Source organism: Lepus europaeus, chromosome 19 (genome assembly GCF_033115175.1).
Source record: "Lepus europaeus isolate LE1 chromosome 19, mLepTim1.pri, whole genome shotgun sequence".
In the NCBI taxonomy this organism is placed as follows: domain Eukaryota; kingdom Metazoa; phylum Chordata; class Mammalia; order Lagomorpha; family Leporidae; genus Lepus; species Lepus europaeus.
The window spans coordinates 42,855,496-42,872,594 of NC_084845.1; the positions used below are offsets into that span (position 1 = coordinate 42,855,496).

General features: G+C 45.8%; 2 protein-coding genes across 2 annotated transcripts in view; both read left to right on the plus strand.

The window, feature by feature from the left end:
- Window positions 1-17,099, plus strand: part of LPCAT2 (lysophosphatidylcholine acyltransferase 2) — a 71,896-nt gene that overhangs the window by 36,825 nt on the left and 17,972 nt on the right. The window contains exon 11 of the mRNA XM_062176257.1: window positions 1,679-1,832. Within this exon, the coding sequence (XP_062032241.1) occupies window positions 1,679-1,832 (154 nt within the window). The remainder of the gene's footprint in view (window positions 1-1,678; window positions 1,833-17,099) is intronic.
- On the plus strand, window positions 1,743-15,897 carry CAPNS2 (calpain small subunit 2). Its single transcript, XM_062176258.1, has 2 exons — window positions 1,743-1,832; window positions 14,405-15,897. Exon 2 carries the CDS (start codon window positions 14,444-14,446, stop codon window positions 15,203-15,205), a length of 762 nt encoding a protein of 253 aa, XP_062032242.1. The 5' UTR covers window positions 1,743-1,832; window positions 14,405-14,443; the 3' UTR covers window positions 15,206-15,897.

A 17,099-nucleotide genomic window follows, 5' to 3' on the forward strand; every position in this document is an offset into this window, starting at 1 on the left:
TGCCAGCCCAGCCATTGCGGGAGGAGGGCGTCTTGGCTGATGCTGGCACGTGTTGCCAAGCCCCCCGGGGGAAATGTGAACTGACTTGTCTAGTGGCAGTTCTGACCATCACTGAATGGTGAATACTTAACCTAGATTTGCCTTAAAAAAAAAAAAAAGGTAAAAACTTTCTGTGTGCTTTTATGATCTAGTTTAAACCAGTTGGAATATTCTCTTTGACCTATCTCGTACAAAAGGTGGAACCTGATCCTAAACAGAATTTATTGATTTTTAAAACTTATTTGTTGATTGATACAGATTTATTTTATTTATTTGAAAGGCAGAGTTACAGACAGAGAAAGGTCTTCCATCCACTGGTTCACTTTCCATATGACTGCAATGGCTGGGCGTCAGACCGAAGCCAGGAGCCAGGAGGTTCTTCGAGCCTCCCACATGGGGGCAGGGGCCCAAGCACTTGGGTCATCTTCCACTGCTTGCCCAGGCACATTAGCAAGGAGCTGGTTCAGAAGTAGAGCAGCTGGGACTTGAGCAGGCGCCCATATGGGATGCTGGCACTGCAGGTGGCAGCTTAACCAGCTATGCCACAATGCCAGACCCTACTGATTTCTTTAAAAAAAGATTTATGTATTTACTTGAAAGGTAGTTATGTATATACAGAAAATGAATCTTCCATCTGCTGGTTCACTCCCCAAATGGCCGCAATGGCTGGGTCTAGGCAGGCCAGAGCCAGGAGCCTGAAACCCCATCCCTGTCTCCCGCGTGGGTGCGGGGGCCCAAGCATTTGGGCCATTTCCCACTGCTTTCTCAGTGCATTAGCAGGGAGCTGGAACAGAAGTGGAGCAGCTGGGACTCGAACCAGTGCTCCTATGGGATGCTGGTATTGTAGGCAGCAGCTTAACCTGTTGTGCCACAATGCTGGCTCCAAGAATTTATTGATTTAATAGATCTTGGCATCTTTCCTGGGAAGGAACTGCAGAACCAGTTACTATGTCAGAGTTCAAGTTCAGTGTTTGATACCCACTATAGAACATGTTACTTATATATTCCAGATAACAAAAATGCGTCTATTTTGATACTATGGACAGCGTATTCTTTAGATTTGACAAGTTTATAAAGTTGCCGACTGTGGATAATTTGGCATGTTAGTTCACTTGTTTAATTTCACATGGCAAAGACAGGATGTGTTGTAAGCTCAAGTATAAGTTCCAGTGTTTTATCACCTTGATTTTTATGGCTAAAATTGGAGCCCAGTGAATCTCCCATCACAACGTTGTGAGACATGAACTTGTCATCAGCCTGAAAGCCCCTTGACGGAAAAAGCTATAATTTCTTTTGTAATAAGTGAACAAATACGATTGATTTATTACGTAATGGTTAGGTTAAAATTTGCTTTCTTAAGTTTTTTCATGAGTCACTTGTTACTCCAGTACATTGTTATTCTTCTCATTGACTTTCCTTTCTCTCAGATATTTGGAATAATTGTTGGTTATACTACTGTCCGTTAAAACTGAAATGCTTGCCTAGATGTTCTGCATGTACTTTTCACTACCTATTTTATTCTGCTTTGCAAAGTTACCACTTAAAATGCGTTTTCCTCCAGCACATTAATAAAACAATGCGCATCGGATGTCCCTGAGGACTGTGAACAGTGGATGACGCGCATTTCCTCTTTGTTTAGGTTGGATTGGGATGGTATTCGCAAGCATTTGGATGAATATGCATCTATTGCAAGTTCCTCAAAAGGAGGACGCATTGGAGTCGAAGAATTTGCAGAATATTTAAAGTTGCCCGTTTCAGATGTCTTGAGACAACTTTTTGCGCTCTTTGACAGGGTATGTTAAAATTTAATCTCTAACGTTTTTACCTTGCCTGTTCCCACGGAGCAGAAATCAATATGGCAGACATTTGAAAAACTTGATAGGTCAGTGTTAGGAGATTCTAGACTAAAGCTATAGGCTAACCCCATGATTTTATTTTTCTCGTGTGTGTGTGTGTGTGTATGTAATGTAACATGTATGATAATGTTTATTTATTTCAAATATCAGGTTAGAAATATGTTGTAAGCATATAGCCATATGTGTAATATGGAATTGGGAGAGTTTACTTAAGAGTTGGTAAAATTGGAGACTTTGTATCAAAACTTTTACATTGATGACCTGGGTGGTGATCGTCTTTTCTGAAGGCTTTTGAACTTGCCCCAAAACATGTGAAAACCAAATAGATTTTATTTCAAAGATGTTTTAGAACCACGGTTTCAATTAAAAGCCGGTCTCTGCCATTGTCCTGGGGATATGGCTTGCTGCTTATGAACATGCAGTGAGATCACTGAATTGTCAAAAAGTTTTCTTAGGAAAAATAGATCACCTACTTTAATTTTTTAATATATAAAATTGGTAGAAAAATATATTCATTTCTTTTCACTATACTTCTGTGACTTCTGAAGAAGAGGCATAGAACCAAGCATCTCATAGAGGCTAAAGTCTCAGAGGCTAAAGAGTCTCTCTTGGCTAATACTACATTCCAAATATACAACATGCGCAAAAAAAAAAAAAAAAAAATTCCCTTAATGCTCTTCCCACACTTTAACTTCTGAAAATCACTGATCTGTTCTCCACCCTGTCTCACTTTTCCAGATGCCTTATCAATGGGATCAGATGGTAGACAGTCTTTGGAGGCTGGCTTCTTTCCTTACCATAGATGCCAGACCTCTCAATAATGTACTCCCTTTGATTCCTAAGTAGTATGCCATTGTATGAATGTAATGTAAGCTCTTACCCAGTTGAGGGACATTGGGTTTGTGTCTAATTGGGGGCAGCTTTGAATATAGCTATAATCTAACATCCTTGTGTGTTTCTGTATTATGTGGGTTTTCAGTTCACTTGCGTCAGTGTTTAGGAATGCGAGCTCTATTTTTCATTATATGAAAGATGCCTGGATTTGCATTCATTTCTGAGAAACATTTTAATTGTACAGGGGACTTAAATAAGTTTCTGGAAAATGGAATTAGAAGATAAGTTTATGTGGATGCAAAATTTTTTGAAATCCACTCATAGGATTTTTTTAATTATATATTTCCCATGAACTTTTTTTTAAAAGATGTATTTATGTATGGCAGCGGGAGGAGAGAGAGCCTCCATCTGCTGGTTCACTCCCCCAGATGGCCACAACATCCAGGGCTGGGCCAGCCCAGAGCCAGGAGCCAGGACCTCCCTCTGGATCTGCCACGTGGGTTGGCAGGAGTCCAGGCACTTGGGCGGTCCTCGGCTGCTTTCCCAGGCGCATTAGCAGGGGGCTGGATTGGAATCGGAGCAGCCAGGGCTCTCACTGGCTCTCCAAGGTGGATGCTGGTGTTGCAAGTGAAAGTTTACCCTGCTGCACCAGGCTAGGGCCCTCATGTGTCAAATGCTGACCTGACCATCCTTTGATGGTATAAAGACCTCCTGCTGCCTTCAGGCCTCCTATGTTTTGCCCTGTGTCATTGTCTTTCCTCACCAGCCCTCTTGCTGTGGTATTTTGTCTTGAGATAGCTCTGCTTTTCATAGTGTGATGAAGGATTCTAGTAATCTGGAGAGAGAGAGGGAGAGACTAAACTGGGCTTATTCCATCTTGGCTGGCACCAGGAATCCCAGTTCCCATTATCCACCAGGCAAAGATATTTTACAAAGAAATGATGGCCTGATGACAGCAACCAGGAGGGCCCTTTCTCTCTCCCTCCCCGCCCCTCTCTCCCCCGGAGCACGCCAGTGTTTCTGGTGACTTGTTCTGTGATCTCCTGGAGGAACCATCCTTTGGCACGACGCTGTGAAGCAGCCCTCTGCAGGCAGCGCGTGGGCCTCTCTCCTGGGCTTCTTGCAGCAGGCAGTCTGTCCCGCGTGAAATGGGCATCATGGCCGCAGTTACCTCCATGAAGTGCAAGGAAGCTTCAGGGGAAGGGAGAAGGCAGATATCGGATGTAGCTGTGCCAGCTGGGAAATTCGAGGTACCTGGCTCTTGTACGATGACTGGTCCATCTGTGAGATTCTTATAGCATCCTCCTGTGCAAGTAACTTTAAGTGGAATATCTTAATATTTGGGACTGGTGATGAGATGGAGTGTGGAAGGGACCCACAAACAAGGGCAGGAGGTGGAGAAATGGAAAAACATGAAAAAGGGACAAGGTGGGGTTTCATAGCACATCTTAGATTCTGTGCTTACCATGATTTTTAATCAAAATAATAATAATAAAAAAAACCTATAGAGATCGCCCTGTCCTTCAGGTAGCAAACTGTCATAGCTAGCAAGGACAGAATTGTGATGACACGGGTCCCGTCTTTCTGTGATGGATGGCCAGCCTGCCCCTTGCTTCTGTGGCACAGGAAGGAGGAGTGTCAACCACCAGGCAGCTGGGGTGACTCACCCTGAACTGGAGGAGGCAGCTGGCCCCAGGCACCTAGTCAGGACACTTGTGAAAACTGCAGCCTGTTTGGTCCATCACATTTGTGCACGGAGTGCTTTGACAGGTGCACAGATCATTCAGAACTCGGAGTTCTCCTTACTGTTTGTATGGTACGACCTAGCTTCAGGTGGAAACCATACACTGGCCTTTCAAGTGCTTTCCTTTTGGTCTCCAACATGCTGGAGGGTCGAGAAGGTAGTCTGAGGAACTAACAAGTAATGCTTGATGCTCCTTTCCTTCCTCCTCTCTCTCTCTCTCTCTCTCTGTCTCTCTCCCCCCACCCCTCCCCGGCTCACCTGCACGTCTGTGCCTGTGGAGATCTGCCTTGTTTGGTTTTGTGGAGCTGGATGGTGCAGTTGTTGCCAGGCCTGGGCACATCCTTCCAGGCTAGGCTTGTTTGCTTCGTCCCTGTGGGTGACTCAGCCAGGAAGTTTTCCCTCGGGAAGGCCAGGGAGCTCAGCCACCCAGCTCGCTCTCCGAGCAGCTTATCTTGCTAAACGCAAGGCTTGATGCAGGTTGAGGGGTGGAAGAGGGAGGGTGGGAAAGAGAAAGGGCGGGTGTTCCCATTGCTCCCTCAGCAGCTGCAAATACTTGCCTGCAAAATCCTCCTCCCCTCTCCCTCCTTTTCTATTCTCAGTCTTTCCCCAAGTCGAATGCAGTCTGTGGTTGGAACTCGGGGGCTGGAAGGAACAGCTCAGTATCTCTCTGCCCTCCCCTTACTCTTCCTTCCCACCTGTATCCTTGGCTAGTTTACAAAAACTTCACAATGGGTTTGTTTCAACTTGTCCTAAAAAAAAAATCGATGCTGTTACCTTCTTCTAATAAGTTCCTCAGATTCTCCGAGAGCAGGCGGTTTGAAGGTCTGGCAGAACTGTGGTGTTCATCACCAAAGCATGGCACGGTTCACTGGTTTGGGGCATTTCCTCTGAAAAATTCCCATCCCTGTGGGGGAAAGACCCTTCATCTCTGGGTTTGATTGAGCTTCTCTGTTTCTGTGGGCGGGTCCTGAGCTCTTTGCATCAGAGGTTAACTGGGGCTTAGTCAACTGTCCAGACATAGAGTGGGGGACCTGACCCGAAACAGTGGTTTAAACAATGGCTTCTCAACACTTTTTGTATGCATAATTGAGATTATTAGCATATTTGAAGGGACTTAAAGACATTTAAGGAGACAAAAAATGGCACTGGCTAGGCCAGAAATATTTAACACAGTCATTTTTAGACTGATCACGATGTTTTAGCAGCATCATTGTTCTCCTTCAGAATGGTTGTGGAGTTGAATTGTGTACCCCTCTTGTGAACCTATGAGAAAAAGGCTCAAAGAGCTCAGTCGAACCACAGTGTTTATTGCTAGCTCGCCCATACGCCCAGTCACCTGCTGCTTTCTTCTGACTCCCAGTGAGTTACGACTCTCCCACACTGCCTCTCACAATCCAGGCAGCTGGATGCTGTATCTGACACTACTACTGGGACAGCGAGAAGGCTCTCCTGGCAGAGCTGGGAGCCTTTTTCTGTAACGGGCCAAATAGGAGCTATTTTTCACTATGCAGGCCCTATGCTCTCTGTTACAACTGTTCATCTCTGCCACCGTACATGGACAGCATGTAGAAGAATGGGCATGGTGTGTCCCAATAAAACTTTATTTACAAAGCAGGTGCCGGTTGGGCCCACCCCACCCCCCCCCCCCCAGCTGTCAGTTGCTGGTTCCTGCTATGTTTCCTAAGCTAACGAAAGCAAAGCGCGCTGGCAGGTTTGAGGACCGAATTGATTCAATTGAAGAATCGTAGGCAGCGTGTGTAGTGACAGCTCTTAGTTGGTGGGATTCTCCACATCTGATTTAAAGGCAACTGCCATGATTATTCTTGACTGATCTCTGTGTCTACTGTTAATATTCTGCCACTGTATGAAAAAGGGGTGCAGGAGATGGTGTGGCTGCGAGTCTGTAGTCTGTCTCCTCTCTGTTCTGCACCCCTTTTTCTTACCCTAGGCGCCCCGTGCAAGGAGGCACCAGTCGGTGCCCTTTTTCTGGCAGCCACAGTGCTGATGAGTGGTGTGCCATTGTCTGCACAGACCAGAGGAAAAGCGCCAGGGCCATCTGATGCCCATCCCTCGGCTGTGCTCTGCCTTGGGCTCGCGTGCTCTCCACCAATACTGTTTTGCACCTAGTGGGTCCTTGCCTTGCAAAATTTAGGTGGATGGTTAATATTTTCACTCTGTTAAAAAAAAAAAACTTAATGAGTGTGGCTCTTCCCATTTTTGCTTCTCTGGAGTACCCTGTTCTGGGCATTTCTATGGACTTTGTTTACATATTGGACGGGAAAGGTTTGTGTACACTTTAGCACTTTGGCAAGGTAGCCTTTTCGGCCATTGTAAACTTCTGTAGATCTTTTATTACTGTTTCACATTATGTGGAATGCCTGTGTTTCTTTATCCCAGGTTCTTCCTGTCTGCCCTGTTCTTGGTATTGGTTCAAGTGTAAATCCTGAGCGCCAGGAGTAACAAGCATCCCTGCTTGCCTCTTCCTGTTGGAGAGGCGGGGTGCTGCAGGAGCAGCCGTTCCCAGGCCGAGAGGGAGGAGAGGACCCGAGGTGGCTTCAGTGGTTGGAAGTGAGCGGCATCAACTCCATCCTTTATGGGCCCAGTTCAGGGCTGAGAGCTGGCAGTATTTCTGAGTTCGGTTGTAAAATGTTCATTTCGATTCCAGTCCTAGTGAAGTCGGATTTGTTATCTGAAATCCATTCTGTAAGTGACCAAATTTGCAGGAAAGGGCTGTAACTTTATAGGCAGACAGATGAACTTTTCCATTCAGCTGTACAAGTTGTCCTGAGCGTTTGATAGCCGTCTTTGTCTTAGTATTTCCTGCTTCAGTTCTCCGATGGACTTCGCTCCCCTATTTCAATCACAGCACTTTCTCTGTGCGTTGGTACATTCAAACAATCCATTGAGACATGGGAATTATCTGCTTTATTTTTGGTCTCTCAGTGCAAGGATTCCTGGGAGGCGAACAGAGGAAACAGGAGACAGCAGCAATTAAAACATAACTTTTTTTAAAAAAAAGATTTATTTTATTTATTTGAAAGAGTTACAGAGAGAGGTAGAGGCAAAGACAGAGAGAGAGGTCTTTCATCCGCTGGTTCACTCCCCAAATGGCTGCAACAGCCAGAGCTGGGCCAGGCAGAAGCCAGGAGTCAGGTGCTTCTTCTGACTCCCATGTGGCTGCAGGGGCACAAGCACTTGGGCCATCCTCCACTGCTTTCCCAGGTGCATTAGCAGGGAGCTGGACCGGAAGTGGAGCAGCCAGGTCTTGAACTGGCGCCCATATGGGATGCCAGTGCTGCAGGCCAGGGCTTTAACCCACTGCGCCACAGCCCCAACCCCAAAACGTAACTCTTTTTTTACTGGAGTAAGTGAGCAATCTGGCCTCCTCCAGGGGCACAGGGAAGTCAAGAACGGGGCTTCCTGAAGAACAAAATGTGTCAGAGCAGTTTCACTTCCCCTGTGATGGAGTGACAGTCGGAGAGGACAAGGATAAACAGATAGTCTCTCTATGGAGCTGAGAAAGGCTTTTGATTTCATCTGTGTGACATTCTTATCAGCGGTTAAGAAGGTCTGGTCCCCGCCACAGTGCAGCTGGGCGAGAGCTGTGCCTGCGGTGGGCGTGGTCACGCGTCTGTTCAGTCCCCTCCCCTGGGAATTCTGTTTGGAAAAGTGAGGGGCGGGCAGGATAGGTTGCAATTAGCAGGACTTGGAAAACCAGATAACGTGTCAAAATGGGGCTAAGGGTGAGTCAGCGTGTCTTTAAAGGTTGTGGGACCAGACCCAAGATAAAGAACAATTACATGAATGCACAAGTATGGCATGAAAAGGCTTAGGCGCCAGGAGAAAACTAAGCGCTACCTAAGAATGGGGCCGCTCTCGCTGTTCCGTGGCGCTGAACATCTACACTTGCAGACTTGTAAAGCTAAGGGGACGTTTGGTGTCAAATTGCCCATCCTCCTCTTTTTCCTAGAAGGCTGCCAGCCAAGAGAGAAAGTTACCTGCTCAGAGCCACGCAGCCGACTCTATGGTTCATAGAATTCCTAGTTCAGTGCTCTTTCTAGTACAAATGGTCACTGTTGACTGTTTTTTTAAGTATACGTTTTTAGACATATCTTTTTATGTATTATGTAATTCACCTAGATTCACCTAGAGTTTCCTTTTCTAGATTTTTCGTATCCTTGGAGTCACTCAGTATATGGGCTTTTATTTCTGGGGTCTTTGACTTACTATAGTGTGTTCAGGAGCACTCAGTTGTAGCAGGTGTCAGTAATTCACCTCGCTTCGTTGATGGAGCCTATTCCTTTATATGGCTAGATCACATTTGGTTTATCTCTGCACCCGTTGGTGGACATGTAGGCTGCTTCTACTTTGGAGTTATTATGAGTAATGTTGCTGATAACGTTTGCATGTCATTGTTTACTTTTTAAGTTCAACAACTCTCCCCCTCTCCACCCGCCCCCAGGTGGAGGTGATACTTTCCACCAGGTGTGGCTTCTTCTTCTCTTGCCTTTTTTTCTCCAGGCCTGGCCAGCAGAGTTCCCCTAGACAGGAACTAAGGTTGCTATTAATGTTCTAATAACTAGCCGTAGGGAATTAAATATCCCAGAGAAAAAGGGCCTCGTTAAGCTAATAACAGTCTTTTGTTCTATGACGGCTTATGAGAAACTGTTACCCAAATGCCCTTCATCTTCACAGAAAATAAATGAAAGCAATTGGATTTGAACTGCAGCAAATAAACCACTTCAGATGGGCCTAAGGAGGCACATTTCGTATGACAGTGGATGCTATCAAGTTAATTCGCAATATTAGAAAAAGCAAAGCCCATGCTGGTTCCTCTGGGAGGAGCTTGTATGAATGGGTTTAAATCTGAGGTCAGACGGCTCCTTGTGATCCCCTAAAAGCAAGACAGTCTTTTCGTGGGACTCTTCCTGCGTGGCGGCAGACGGTATTTGTCCTCCCGCTCCTACACTCGCCTGTGAGAGGGATTCTGCTGCACGGCGGTGGCAGTGGGATTCCACGTCGCCGATTCCCTGATCTCTGGTCGCCCCAGCAGGAGACGCTCCGCACGGTGTCCTAACCCACCTACCCAGTGCCTCTTGAGGACACTCCCTCCGCCAGCACCTCTCATTCTGTTCTGTTATCCCTTTGCACCCTTTGTCTCACGGAGAGCCTGACAGCGGTAGTCCAGCCAACACACAAGCTCTTCTCTAAGTAAATGCCCGCGTTGCCTTTGCCTCAGAGGAATTCATTGCTCCCCTTTTGGACCCCATACTGGTTTGGTAATACATACATGGGACTGGCCTGTGGTCTTGAATAACTAGCTTAACCCTCTGAGCCTGGATTGATTGATTGATTGATTGATTTCTTTCTTTCTTTCTTTCTAGATTTATGTATTTATTTGAAAGGTAGAATTACGGAGAGAGGTGAGACAGAGAGAAAGAGAGAGAGAGAGATCATCCATCCGCTGCTTCACTCCCCAAATAGCCTCAACAGCCAGGCCAAAGCCAGGAGCCAGGAGCTTCTTCCAGGTCTCCCACATGGGTCCAGGGGCCCAGAGACTTGGGCCATCTTCCACTGCTTTCCCAGTCACTTGAGCAGGGAGCTGGATTGGAAGCAGAGCAGCTGGGACTTGAATCAGTGCCCATATGGGATGCTGGTGCTGGAGGCCGCAGCTTAACTAGCTGTGCCACGGCGCCGGTCCCAGAGTTTTTCTTTCTTTATTGGGAATACTTTTATATCTTCCAGAGGAACTCTGCAGAAGCTAAATACCAAAGCATATTCTATGCAAATGTAATGAGTTGGTATTAGTAGAAATGTGAACATAGGCTTCATAATTACAACCAGTTTTCTGTGAGTCTCCTTGATCCTTGAGAACTATAATCCTGTTTTATCCTAGGCACTGAGTTCAAGTCCTGACATAGCATCATCAGCTTAAATCACTTTATTGTAGGCATAGAAGATGCTATTATTATCATCTTATAGATTTGAACTTGAAACTCCAAGTGCTAGATGACATAATAGTTCATTCATAAAGACCAGACCACCTTTTCCTGAGTTCACCAATAGCTCTTGCAAAGATTTCTGGAGGCCTGGTACTCTGACTCAACCTAGGGTCAAGCGTAGAACTTCTCGAAGTATTCTCTGAGATGACCCGTCACAGACTGATTTCTGAAGACAATTATTAAAAATGTAAAATCAAATCTCACAAATGCAGTGTGGAGGGGGGAAAAAGCCAGACACATAAACAGAAATGAAAGAGGAGACATAAATAACAATTTTACAGAAATAAAAACAAGTGAAAGTGAGCACCCTGGACAGTTGTCTGCCAACAAATTGGATCACCTAGATGAAATGGACAAATCCACAGAAACACACCATCTCCTGAGACTGAATCATAAAGAAAGAAAAAAAATCTGACCTAGAGGGAGATTGAATGAGTGACCAAAAGGACCCAATGGCTTCATTAGTGAATTCTGCCAAACATTTAAAGAAGAATTAACACCAGCCCTTCTCACACTCTTCCACAAAATTAAAGGGAAGAAGCACTTCCCATCTCATACTCTGAGGCCAGCTTTTCCCTGATGCCAAAGTCAGATAAAGATAATATAGGAAAAGAAAACCGAATGTTGATGCAAAATCTCCAACAACACACCGGCAAACAAAATTCAACAGCGCGTTAGAAGGAGTGTTCATTTAGCCTCGTGGTTAAGATGCCCAAGTCCCGCATCAGAGTTCCTGGGTTAAATTCCCAGCTCTGGCTCCTGACTCCAACTTCCTGCTGATACAGATCGTCAGCAGTGGTGATGGCTCCAGGAATTGAGATTCTTCACCCACATGGGAGCCCTACATTGTGTTTCCAGCTCCTGGCTTCATTCATGACACAACTGCAGCCATGCAGGCATTTGGTGAGTGAACAGATGGAAACGAACTCCCTCTCTAGCTCTCTCTTTCTTTCTGCCTTCCAAGCAAATAATTAAAATTTTTGATAATAAAGGAAAAGATTATATATACCAAGATCAAGAAGGATTTATTCTTATAATGCTGGGGTGGTTTACTATATGAAAAGCAATCAGGGTAATATACCACATTGGAAGAATGGGGGGGGGGGGATCACTTGATCATTTCAACTGATGCAGAGCATACATTTAACAAAATTCAGTACCTTTTCATGAAAACACTCAACAAACTAGGAATAGAAGGGAAGCACCATATATGAAAACCCATGGTGAACAATACACTCACTGGTAAAGACTAAAAGTTTTTCCTGTAAGATCAGGAACAAGACCAGGAAGTCTGCTTTCACTACCTCTATTCAACATAATACTGGAAGTCTCCTTAGCCAGAACAGTTAAGCAAGAAAAAGAAGTAAAAAGTTACATGAATTGAAAAGGAAGAAGTACAGTTATCTCTGTTCATGGATGACATGATCATACTCAAGGAAAAGTTGAGCCCAAGTTGTTACAAGCCCAAGTTGTTACAACTAGTAAATGGATTTAAATTTAGCAAAGTTGCAGGATATAAAATCAATACACAATGTCAGTTGCATTTCTATACACTAACAACCTGAAACAAAAATTGAGAAAGCAATTCCATTACAATGGCATCAAATAGAATAAAATATTTAGGAATACACTTAATGAAGGAGGCTAAATACTTATACAGTGAAGTGGGCATTTGGGGCAGTTAGGATACTGCTTGGGAAGCCTGCACCCATATCAGAGTGCCTAGGTTCAAGTCCTAGCACTGCTGAGAATTTCACCTTCCTGGGAAGCAGTAGATGATGGCTCAGGTGAGTCGCTGAGTGAGTCCCTCAGGCGAGTCACTCCTCTCACATGGAAGACCTGGACTGAGTTCTGGTCTCCTTGTTTTGACCTGACTCAGCTGTGGCTGTTGTGGGCATTTAGGGAGTGCACCAGTTGATGGAAGAATCTCTCTCTCTCTCTCTCTCTGTTTTTTTAAACGAATGAATGAATGAATAAAGGCATTTTTAAAAAAAAAAATACCTGTACACTGAATGCTACAAAACATTGCTGATAGAAGTTGAAGAAAATATAAATAAATGGAAAAGTATCCCATGTTCATGGATTAGAAGACTTAATATTGTTAAGATGTCAGTGGTACCCAAAACAGTTTACAGATTAAATCTCAACAGTGTTTTCACAAAAATAGAAAAATCCATCCTAAAATGCATGTGGAATTTCAAGGAACCTTGAATAGCCAAAACGATCCTGAGAAAACTGGGAGTTGCTGTTCAATGCGTGCAGTTTCAGTTTGGGAAAATGCAAGGTTCTGAGGATGGGTAGTGGTAGGAATGCAGACATCATCGCAAAGCCGCTGAGCTGTACACTCACCAATGGTTAAGATGGTGACTTTTATATGCATTTTATTACAATTTTAAAACATTATAAGGGTTTGGCATTCAAAAAGAACAAAATATTATATATTCAGTGATTTAAGATGCAAAAATGAATCTATGGTGTTAGTTGTGAGGATAGCAGTTACCCTTGGGAGAGAGGCACCTGGGTGCTGCTGTTGTTCTGTTTTCTGATCTGGGTGCTATGACAGAGATGTGCACTGTTGGATAGATTCTTGAGCTATAGATTTTCAGTCTGTTCTTTTTCTCTATGAGTATTGTATAAAACAGATTCCAGCTAGATCAGTCATGGATTCCATAGCAGATTCACGGAGTCAGGGACCCAGGGACCTTGAATTTTAACAACCCCCTTTCCAGGTTTTTTTTTTTTTTTTTCAATTTTTTTCTTTTGAGATTTATTTATTACTTGAAACACAGAGTTACAGAGAGAAGGAGAGGCAGAGAGAGAGAGAGAGAGAGAGAGATTATCCATCTGCTGGTTCACTCCCCAAATGGCTACAACAGCCAGGGCTGGGCCAGGCCAAAGCCAGGAGCTAGGAGCTTCATCCAGGTCTCCCACGTGGGTGGCACTGTCCCAGGTACTAGGACCATCTTCTGCTGCTTTCCCAGGTATATTAGCAGGGAGCTGGATTGGAAGTGGAGCAGCCAGAACTTGGAACTGGCGCCCATATGAGATGCAGGCATCACAGGTGGCAGCTTAACCCACTGCCACAGCACTGGCTCCCTGTTTTTTCTTAAGAACATTGGGTTTTGAGGATCTATGCTAAAAGTAAAGGATTGGGTAAATATTTTTCCAGGAGCTAAGAAATTTTCAGTTTCACAGTAATAATAAATATTCCTAAGAAAAGAAATTCATGGTTGGGGGCGAGCATTGTGGCACAGCAGGTTAAGCTGCCACCTGCAATGCCGGCATCCCCTATGAGTGTCCCGGCGGCTCCATTTGTGACCCAGCTCCCTGCTAATGTGCCTGGAAAGGCAGTAAAAGATGGCCCAAGTACCTGGGACCCTGCCACCATGTGGGAAACCCAGATGGAGTTCCTGGCTTTGGCCTGGCATAGCCCCAGCTTACCTGCCATCTGGGGAGTGAACCTACAGATGGAAGACTGGTCTCTCTGTGTCTCTCCCTCTCTCTCTGTAATGCTGCCTTTCAAATAAATAAAATAAACCTTAACACAAGAGATTCATGGTTCACTTGAGCCCCTGACCTCATCCTGTTAGGAAACTGACAGTCCTCTCTCAAAGGCTGGCAGAACTAAGAAATCCATGACAGATGGACACGTAGAATTTCATGTTTCCTGGTTTAAAATTTTACTTTAACGTTTCATAATAGTATATAGGTTATTTATGAATACTTGTCTAGACGAGTGGAGAGCAGTTCTGCTGAGGCCCCTAAAATACGGCAGGTGCTAGGACCTCGTGGGATTCAGGAACCCTCAGCTGGAGGCGAAGCCTGCCGTCTTGGGGCGTGGTGTGGTGTGAGCAGGTACAGAAAAGCCAGTTCTTCCACATGCAGCGGCTCGGGCTCTATTTACGCTCTCCTCACTTACTGTCTCCAAGCCCTCTGCAGCTGTTGCAGTTGCACATTGAACCGAAAGCATGTTTCTTGCAAAGGCCCTCCTGGAAGGGGCAGATCGAGGCCTTGGAGAAGCTCTGGGAGGCCTTCTTGGCGGAGGTGGCCAGCGAGGAGGCCGAGGAGGAGGCGGCGGCGGCGGCGCTGGCGGCCTGGGAGGGATAGTCGGAGGCATTGTGAACTTCATCAGTGAGGCTGCGGCTCAGTATACCCCAGAGCCGCCTCCCCCGCAGACGCATTTCACGAACGTGGAGGCCTCGGAGAGCGAGGAAGTGAGGCGGTTTCGGCGACAGTTTGCACAGCTGGCCGGACCGGACATGGAGGTGGGTGCCACCGACCTGATGAATATTCTCAACAAAGTCCTCTCTAAGCACAAGGACCTGAAGACCGACGGCTTCAGTCTCGACTCCTGCCGGAGCATCGTATCGGTCATGGACAACGACGCGAACGGGAAGCTGGGCTTTGAAGAATTCAAGTACTTGTGGGGCAACATCAAGAAGTGGCAGTGCGTCTTCAAGCAGTACGACAGGGACCACTCCGGGTCTCTGCGGAGCCCTCAGCTGCGGGAGGCGCTGCAGGCAGCCGGCTTCCAGCTGAACGACCAGCTCTACCGGATGATGGTCCGCCGCTACGCGGAGGAGGACGGGGGCATGGATTTCAACGACTTCATCAGCTGCCTCGTGCGCCTCGATGCCATGTTCCGTGCCTTCAAGGCTCTGGACAGAGACGCGGATGGCCTGATTCAGGTGTCCATCCAAGAATGGCTGCAGCTGACCATGTATTCCTGAAGGGGGCGCTGCAAAGTCAGGACACTCGCTCAGAGCCTCGCCGTCCACACTGCTGGTACCTGTCCACCAGCTGCTGTTTCCTGTCGAGCCGTTTCACACCCCTACGTAGTTCTGATCGTGGGCACCTTTCCTGCTTTCATTAAAACACGTTATTTTTTTTTCCATGAAAATTGTGCCGAGTGTTGCTGTGTCGTCTTTCTCAGATACTGGGTTTGTATGGACTTATTTCTACATGGGATGGGGAGGAGTGCGTTCCAAGGGAGTAGACTTAAGGGTTGCTGCTTATTTAGTGAATGAACTTCTCGGATAAGAATGCTATCATTGTTATTGTTTAAAAAAACTTCAAAATGTAAACCTTGGAATAAGTTAAGAAAGCAGTGAGGAGATCAGTTTTTCCCTTTCAAAGGGTGAAGAGAGAGGTTCAGAGTCTGTTTTTCTCATAATTTCACATCTGGTCTTTCTATTATGTTAAAAAAAAAGGTGCTTTCCAGAAAGAACATTTACATAGAAACAGGCTCAGAAATGTGAAATAAAGCAGTTTTATATAAGGGCAGCACTTTTTAAGATGGTGGTGTAACTATTTAAAATTCCAGAATTCTTTGATCGTGTTTCTCTAGTAAAATAAGCATATTGTGATTTTGTTTTGCTATATTTGTAAAGAGGATTGAGGGCATTTGGGGCGGAAGATGGTATACCTTTAGTTCAGAATGCCATTGGCTGTCTTCGCGAATCATTCATGCTTCCTACAAAATCAGGCGTGCCCAGCTGGTGTCAGCCAGCTCGTGTCCTATCTTGTCCTGCCTTAGAGCAAGGAACATTTTTTTGCTCATCTTGGAAAACTGTGGGCAGGTAAGGAAAAGTAAAACAAAGATTGAAAACATACGAATAGCAATCAGTTCAGTGTAATATAAAGCAAGTCTTTATTTCAGTGGCTCTCGGCCCTGGCTGCAGTGTAACATCAGTGAGCCAGCTCTTCAGCCGTGCCGACACCTGGGGCCCACTTCAGTGAGGCAAATGAGACTACACAGGCGGGGCCCAGAGAGCAGCCATCTTAAAGCTCCCCAGGGGATTCCGACAGCCTCGGCTGCTTTATTTTTGTACTTATTCATTTCTTAAAGATTTATGTATGTATGTATTTGAAAGTCAGAGAGAGAGAGAGAAATCTACCATCTACTGGTTCAGTTCCCAGATGGCTGCAACAGCCAGGGCTGGGCCAGGTCGAAGCCAAGAGTTTCTTTAGGGTCTCCCACGTGGGTGCAGGGCCCAAACCCTTGGGCCATCTTCCGCTGCTTTTCCAGGCTGTTAGCAGTGAGCTGGATCGGAAGTAGAACAGCTGGGACTCGAACCAGCACCCATATGGGATGTTGGTGTTGCAGGTGGCAGCTTAACCCGGTGCCCAACACTCTTTGGCTGCTCTCCAAATCATCTCCCAGTATTTGTCAAATCTATCTCAACAGAAACTCAGGTCCAACAGAAGAGTCAGTGTAGCAGACTCCAGGAAAAGAAAGAGAGAAGCCTGAGGCCCTGCCCCGAAGCTGGGGTCGTCGTGCCGGTCTGGGTAGAGCCCTTGGTTTGGCTTTCCAGTTTTCATGGGCAAGAGAATCCAGAATGGCAGTGCAAGTGAACCCAGCTAGCGAGGCTGCATTTGCAAGTACACAGTTCACCTGCCTGCTATCCCTTCTACCCCTTGGCTTCTCTGGGGGCGAATGCATTCCCTCCATCCCAGGCTACTTTGGGGAGTCCTCCTGAGCTTGGAAATAAGTTCTTCCTTCCTCTTTTAGCTCATTGTAACTATGGGAATGAGGTATCCACCTGTAAATAGCCCTCCAGCTGCCTGCTAGAAACCTCTAGTGGAATTCGTCCTCTGTGTTCCCCCCTCATCACCAGCACATAA

Bases quoted from the DNA above. Each gene is read 5' to 3' on its own strand.
- CAPNS2 (XM_062176258.1), top strand. From the start codon at position 14,444: ATGTTTCTTGCAAAGGCCCTCCTGGAAGGGGCAGATCGAGGCCTTGGA.